This window comes from Dipodomys ordii, unplaced genomic scaffold (assembly GCF_000151885.1).
Source record: "Dipodomys ordii isolate 6190 unplaced genomic scaffold, Dord_2.0 Scaffold3, whole genome shotgun sequence".
Taxonomy (NCBI): domain Eukaryota; kingdom Metazoa; phylum Chordata; class Mammalia; order Rodentia; family Heteromyidae; genus Dipodomys; species Dipodomys ordii.
In genome coordinates, this window is record NW_012267219.1 from 31,309,294 (window position 1) to 31,317,501 (window position 8,208).

General features: G+C 38.0%; 1 protein-coding gene across 1 annotated transcript in view; it reads left to right on the forward strand.

Annotated features, from left to right (window-relative positions):
* The window catches only part of Tmpo (thymopoietin), a 33,944-nt gene that overhangs the window by 12,571 nt on the left and 13,165 nt on the right, over window positions 1-8,208 (forward strand). The window contains exons 2-3 of the mRNA XM_013018988.1: window positions 235-393; window positions 6,977-7,074. Of these exons, the coding sequence (XP_012874442.1) occupies window positions 235-393; window positions 6,977-7,074 (257 nt within the window). The remainder of the gene's footprint in view (window positions 1-234; window positions 394-6,976; window positions 7,075-8,208) is intronic.

Here is an 8,208-nt window from a genome sequence, read left to right on the forward strand (position 1 = left end):
GAGCCACAGCACCACTTCCGGCTTTTTCTGTTTATGTGGTGCTGAGGAATCGAACCCAGGGCCTCATGCTTGCAAGGCATGCACTCTACCACTGAGCCACCTTCCCAGTCCCAGAAAAGAGTACATTATATATTTAAAGCACTTAAATTTAGTAAAGATAGAATGAAACTAAGCATGTAGTGTTTCCTAAGCTAGAGCTATGTAAATGGTCAAATAAATTTTGCCTTAAAACAGGAACAACCAGAAAGCTCTATGAGAAAAAGCTGTTAAAACTGAGGGAACAAGGACCAGAATCAAGATCTTCTACTCCTCTTCCAACAATCTCTTCTTCAGCAGAAAATACAAGACAGAATGGAAGTAATGACTCTGACAGATACAGTGACAACGAAGAAGGTAAAATTTAATCTCCTTCCTCAAATATGTCTAAATTTTTTTCAGACTCATAAAATACAATGGCCACAAAGTAAAGTTTACAACAATATTAGTAAGATATAATGAAAATTTTGTTCATATCATTAGATTAATTCTCTCGAGTAATTTAAATAGTTTTTTTGTTCAGAATTCTCAGAAACAACAAAAATACAAATGTGTAATTGTCTGTTATCTAAAATTGTCAGTTAATCCTTTTCAAATTCATTTTTCGTAAAAACAGTTTCCTTCTTTTGTCCTTTGCCATTACCACTACTGTCATTAATTTGATGTTTTTCTTTCCAATTTAATTTTTGGTACTTCCTCATATATTATTACATGTTATTGTTTTGTGCTTTTAAAAATTCTGTACGTGGTATAAGTCACAATTAGTATTTAACTTTCATATTTTTAATGTGTTCTTACTGTTACATATCTAATCTCTAATTTATGGTAGTAATATGATATTTTCAGCTCTGTTGATAGACAATTAAATTGTTGGATGTTTTTGGTAAATCTGATTTCACAGAAACTTTAAAACAGTATTTTGACCATATTTTACAACGTAAGAAAATTTCAACGAGTTTTTAGATATTTTTGAGAGTAGTACACAAGATAAATATCATTTTAAAAACCGTAAGTTTAGCCGGGTGCTGGTGGCTCACACCTGTAATCCTAGCTACTCAGGAGGCTGAGATCGGAGGATCACGGTTCAAAGCCAGCTTGGGCAGAAAAGTCCGTGAGACTCTTATCACCAGTAAAACCACTAGAAAACCGGAAGTGCTGCTGTGGCTCAAGCGGTAGAGCGCTCACCTTGAGCTGAAGAGTGCAGGGATAGCGCCCAAGCCCAGAGTTGAGGCCCCAAACTGACAAAAAAAAAAAAATCCTTAAGTTTATTTTACTTATAAACTTTTAATTCATGACTTATTATTCTAGTGACTATTTATTTTTGTCCAAGTTGCTTTTATCTCTGTAAGCAATGCCTTTCAAGGCACAGTCTACTGAATTGGTACTTAGAAGGTAAAATGTAGTCTCTTCCTTCAACAGCACTATTTTTTTAGCAAGGAGGCACAGAATAAGGTCAGCTCAAACACAAGTAATACTTCCTGCCTCTTTTGCCTCTACAGGAAAGAAGAAAGAACACAAGAAAGTGAAGTCCACTAGGGGTTTTGTTCCTTTTTCTGAACTTCCAACTACTCCCTCTGGTGGATTTTTTCAGGGTATCTCTTTTCCTGAAATCTCCACCCGTCCTCCTTTGGGCAGGACTGAACCACAGGCAGCTAAGAAAGTACATACTTCAAAGGGAGATACACCTAGAGAGTCTCTTGTTACCACAACCTTGCCTGACAAGAGACAGGTGCAGAAATTAGCCTCTGGAGAGAGATCAGTTATTTCTTCCAAATCTAGCCATGGTAGATGCTTAGAAAAAAGTTCTCCATCATCTTCTCAGCCTGACCTTGCTGCCATGTTGGTTTCAGCCACAGCTTCTCCTTCAGTGATTCGAGAAACCACTACTACTTACTCTAAAGACATAGTAGAAAATATTTGCCATGGAGGGAAAGGTAGAATTCAGCCGTTGTATCCTGAGAGGTCTGATAATTCAGGTCATTCAGTTCTCTCCAGTGAAAGAGAAGTACTACAAGAGTCAAAGAGGTCACAGGTAATATCTCCACCACTTGCTCAGGCAATCAGAGATTATGTCAATTCTCTGCTAGTCCAGAGTGGAGTAGGTAGTTTGCCAGGAACCTCTAACTCTGTACCCACCTTGGATGTAGAAAGCATATGCAAGAAAATTGGCCAGTCTGATCTTCAAGAAACTGAAACTATGTCTCCTCCACAAAAGTTGTCTAGACTCAGTGAGAAGTCAGTAGGGAAAGGGGATTCAGGTTCCTTTATGGCATCTCAGAACGTACCTGAATCAGAACAGATGTCGTCTTTGGCTAAAACCGTTGTGTCTCATTCGCTTACTACCTTAGGCATAGATATGTCTAAGCAATCACAGAGTGATAAAATAGAACTGTCCTCAGAACCATCCTTTCCCTTCCATGAGTCTATTTTAAAAGTAATTGAAGAGGAGTGGCAACAAATTGACAAGCAGCTGCCTTCATTGGCATGCAAGTATCCAGTTTCTTCCAGAGAGGCAACACAGATACTATCAGTTCCAAAAGTAGATGATGAAATCCTAGAGTTTGTTTCTGCTGCCACCCCACCAGCAGGTAATCAGGCAGCCTCCACTGAGTCTTGTAATAAACACTTGGACCTAACACTCTGTAAAACTTATGAAGCTGCAGCATCAGCATTACGGATTGCAACCCACACTGCTTTTGTAGCTAAGGCTATACAGGCAGACATCAGTCAGGCTGCACAAATTCTTAGTTCAGATCCTAGTTGTGCACACCAGGCACTCAACATTCTAAGCAAAACATACGATGCAGCTTCGTTTCTTTGTGAAGCTTCATTTGATGAAGTGAAGATGGCTGCCTGTACCATGGGATGTTCCACTGCTGGTCGCCGTCACCTTTGGTTGAAGGATTGCAAAATTAATTCAACATCTAAGAATAAGCTGACCGTTGCCCCCTTTAAAGGTGGAACATTATTTGGAGGAGAAGTACACAAAGTAATTAAAAAGCGTGGCAATAAACACTAATAGTCAAAAACAAACACATCTATCTTACCTTTGATTTAGAGAACTTAGAGCTTTTCTAGGCTCTTTTATGCCAAAATTTTCTTTCTGGATTTGGGATTGAGCTAGTAATATATAAAAATAATTTCGTAGAATTGCTTTTTATTTTTAAGATTTGCAGAGAGCTCAGAAAAACACTTTTAAGCTTTAGAGATCATGTATTTGTCTCAAATCATTCACTGTTACTATACTCCTAACTTTTTAAAACTCCCATAACAAATACACGTCTCCACTGTTTTTAACAGTAATAACCCTTGATACCTAGGATAGAATTAAACGCTTGCACATTCCAAACAATGTTTTTTTTTATATTTCTGAATATCTTTCACTTTCTAGCAATTTTCACACTTTTGTTCTTTTTTTTTTTTTGCTTGTTGTTTACTTTTGTCTGCAGCATTGTTTGTAATATTCTAGATCAGTTCAGCTCAAAAGTATGAGTCCATAACTCTTATACAGATAAGCATGAGACTGTTTGAGTTTAAGTAGCTATGGGTGTAGTTCAGTAGTAAGAGCATATGCTTAACATGTAGGAGGCTCTGGGTTCAGTTCCCAGCACCAAAAGAAATTCTTTTAATAAAATGAAATTAAAGAAATAAAAGAATGTTGAGGTGTTTTAAGCCAAAGATAGGATTTATTTTTGCAGTAAGCTTTTACTGATAAGAAAGCAGTATTCAATGTACCTTCTCATATAGGTGTCTCTTCATGCACGGGTAGCTATCAGTTCATGCATGGGTCATACTAGTCTGGACCACACTTTGAGGAACTCTGCTTCTGCCATTGTGCATGCTCATTCATCATCACTATTTTGTCAGATAAATGAAACACTAGAAAGATGGGATTTCTTTTAATATATATAATTTCTTTCATGTATGTTGTATTTTGTGGATTATTATGGCTTACCAATCTGTATGGTAAAAAGGACATTCTTTTTTTTAAAAAAAAGTCCTGAGAAATCATACCTTCTTCCAGTGTCTGTATAAAGCAATGTGTATATTCTGTTTTCATTTCTCTGATTGTAAGGTAAGGGTGTTTATCTAGAGGCATGTGAAAAGTAACATAACAAATATGGTGCCATGGATACTCATCTAGCCATTACCTTGTTCTTAGACTACACATTCCATCTTTGCAGTTTTCTGGAGTAATTTTGTTGTGTGTTTTCCAAAATGTACATGTGTACATGTGCCTAAGTTCTGTGTGACTTAAAAAAATGTATTCCTGTAGAATGCTTCTGCAAATTCAATAAAGTTGGTTAAATTTGAACAGTTCTGTGTGGTCTCCAGAAACATGTTGTATGTCTGTTTTATTATGGAGCTAAAACAGGTTTAATATTTGTATATGAGCATCCTTTTTCCATTTCACCATTAAAACTCACTTAACTTACAGTGTTGGGGTTTATTGGGGGGTGGGGGAGTCCCTGAGGCTTGAACTCAGGGCCTGAAGGCTGTCCTTGAGCTTTTGTGATTAATTAGAGTCTCAGACTTTACTGCCTAGGCCAGTTTTAAGTTAAGATCCTCAGATCTCAGCCTCCTGAGTAGCTAGGACTAAAGGCATGAGCCACCAGCACCCATCTCCAGTGAAGTTATGGAAAGTGCTGTAATTATTGTTGTGTAGTTTGTTCCATGTTTTAGTTGGCTGTTGGAATATAAATTTATGAGAGGAATTTGTAACCAGATTCTTTTATTTGTCTAATGAGTTCTGATTGACTAATAGATTTTTTAATTTTTGTTTTGTAATTTGTAGATTCTGAGTTAAAGCATAAAGTAGGTTTTATAACGATAATTGTACAAAACAGATGTATTGATTGGCTAATAGATAGGAGATGGGAATGAAGTTGATAAGTTAGTCTTAAATGAAAATTGAACTGTTTGAATTAATCTGGTAAAATTCAGTTTCTTTTGGGGGGGAAACTTGCAAGTAGATTGTCAGACTGGAAAGTTGATCAAAACATACCATAATTACCTTTTAGCACATCATTAAGTTCATGTAAAATGAAGCTTTGTTTATATAGATTTGACCCTTTTTTCTTTTTTCTTTTTTTAAATGTTGTACTGGAGTTTGAACTTCTTAGAGCCTCTCACTTGTTAGACTAGTACTGTACCACAGAGCCCACCTAGCCTTACACTATGATAAGTGGCCATAAAAAATGGAGAAATGTACTTATTATTTATCTGTCTTTATTTATTTACCACAGAATCCACTATGTATGTATTCCAGGCTGGTCTTGAACTCAGGATCCTCCTGCTTCAGCCTCCCGGTGCTGGGATTAGAAGTTTACTACTCCAATTAGCAGGAATTTACTATTTTAATCTTTGTACATCTTTAAATGGTGAAGGAAGAGTGGAGATGTTAAAATATATCTTTGTATTGTTGGGTTAATGACTTTTATTTACAGATACATTTTATCATGGAAAAAGAGGGAAGAGAAACAACCTTTGGTTGTATTTGAGAACAAAATTCTTTTTACCTCTGTTGTATTCAAGTCTTACGTATCTACAGCAAAAGGTCTTATTTCTCTTTTTTCATGTTTTGGTGTTTGGGATTGAACTCAAAGCCTTACATGAAGCATGAGCTACAGCTCTGGTTAAAAATCACTATATGTTAACCTTATTGGCAGTTACCATTCACTGTTATTGAAAGCTTGATACCACGCAGGCCTTTTTGACTCTTAAACTCTCTTTCCCTATACTTTTTTTTCTTTTTTTGCCAATCCTGGGGCTTGAACTCAGAGCCTAGGCACTATCCCTGAGTTTGTTTTTGCTTAAGGCTAGCACTCTACCACTTGAGTCAGTGCCACTTCTCCAGCTTCTTCTGTTTATGTGGTACTGAGGAATCAAACCCAGGGCTTCAGGCATGCTAAGCAAGCACTCTACCACTATGCCACCTTTCAGCCCTCCAGCTTTTTGATAGTTAAATTAGAGATAAAAGGGTCTCAGGACTTTCCTACCTGGGCTGGCTTTGTACTGGGACCATGATCCTTATACCTCAGCTTCCTAAGTAGCTAGGATTACAGACTTGAGCCATTGTCACCCAGCCCATATACCAAATTTTAATTTGTGTGCCAATGTTTTGAACTTACGGCCTTATATTCTAGCTTAGCTTTACTTTGCTAGTACTTTATTTTGCTAATGCTTGAGCCATACCTCCAGTTCCAGCTTTTTGTTATTTTATTGGAGAATTAAAAGTCTGGAATTTTTATCTTCCCAATCTGGCTTTGAACCTCAGTACTCATATTTCAGCCTCCTGCACAGCTAGGATTACAGGTGTGAGCAACCAGCACCTAACCCAGATTTTAATGAGATAGATGTATTACATGGACTCCTCCCTCCTCCAGAGTGGTAACTAGAAATTGGATTTAATGCAAAGCCTTTTTGAGCAGTCTGAATTCACTTTTATGTTTAAAGCTGTTAGGTTAAATAAAAGGAGGGAATAGGAAAAATTAGTATCACATGAAAGTGGAATGAAATAGCAAAAGGCTTTCTGTAAGACAGTTTTAAGAATGTTTTTTTTGTGTGTGTATGTGTCAGTCATGGGGCTTGAACTCTGGGCCTGAGTGTCATCCCTTAGCTCTTCAGCTCAAGGCTAGCTAGCACTCTACCACTTGAGCTACAGCACCACTTCCGGTTTCCTGGTGGTTAATTGGAGATAAGAGTATCAGATTTTCTTGCCTGGGCTGGCTTTGAGCCAGGATCCTCAGATTTCAGCCTCCTAAGTAGCTAGGATTACAGGCATGAGCCACCAATGCTCAGCTAAGAAATAATTTTGGTATTATCAGTATACAAGCTTCTATGTATTAAAGTGCCTAAAAGCAGGGTTCCAAATTAATACCAGGAAAACATAATTGAGAGTTTCAGAGAGTAATGATTTCTCTAATGTTTTAATTTCCAGACTCCAAAATAGAACTCAAACTTGAGAAGAGAGAACCACTAAAGGGCAGAGCGAAGACACCAGTAACACTCAAGCAAAGAAGAATTGAGCATAATCAGGTATCTTTAGTTTTATAACTCTGTACAGGTGTAATCTGACCAACATTCATCATGTCTTGTGTTTTGGCCTTTGATTAATAATAGTTGACACCACATTTCCAACTTACCCAGTAAACTTAGTTTCTTTGTTAAATTTGTAAATTGTATGGAATTTGTCTATAGCATATCCTTTACTTATTGCAAAATTGTGTTGCATGAATATCTCATTTGTGTCTCTTTCTATGCCAAGCCTGGTTCAGAACTAGTCATTTATGTTTCTACCTTAGACATACCCATATAGGCTAAGGATTGAACCCAGGATCTCTCCCAGGCTATGGTCATGCTGCTTTGTGAAAGAAATTCTTCCCTCCCTCCTCCCTCCACCCCCTCCCCCAGGCTTGGGTCTGAAGTCTGGTCCTGGGCACTATCCCTGAGCTTCTTTTGCTCAAGGCTAACCACTTGAGCCACAGTGCCACTTTTGGCTTTTTCTGAGTAGTTTATTGGAAATACGAGTCTCATGGACTTCCTTGCCTGGGCTAGCTTTGAACCATGATCCTCAGATCTCAGCCTCCTGAGTAGCTAGGATTACAGGCGTGAGCCACTGGTGTCTGGCTCCTTTGTTTACTTTTTTTTTTTTTTTCTTTTTTCTTTTGGGTTTGGTCGTGGGGCCTGAACTCTGGGCCTGGGCACTGCCCCTCAGCTCTTCAGCTCAAGGCTAGTGCTCTACTGTTTGAGCCACAGCACCACTTCAGCTTTTTTTTTCTTTTTGCTTATGTGGTGCTGGGGAATCAGACCCAGGGCCTCATGCATGCAAGGCAAGCACTCTACCACTGAGCCACCTTCCAAGCCACCTCCTTTGTTTACTTTTGCCTGTAGTTTTTTCCTAAACTCTGAAGCTATTTTGGTCCTAAGACTACATAATTGTTTCTTTCTTATGATGGAAATTTGCCTTTTTTGTTGTTGTTGTGGAAGATACAATAAGGTAGTTTTTACAAAAGAAAAATATAGGAAACTAAGAGGAAAATAAACCAGTGTGAATGAACTAGTTTTCTTTTTTTTTTTTTTTTTGGTCGGCCGTGGGGCTTGAACTCTGGGCCTGGGCGCTGTCCCTCAGCTCTTCAGCTCAAGGAGAGCGCTCTACCACTTGAGCTACAG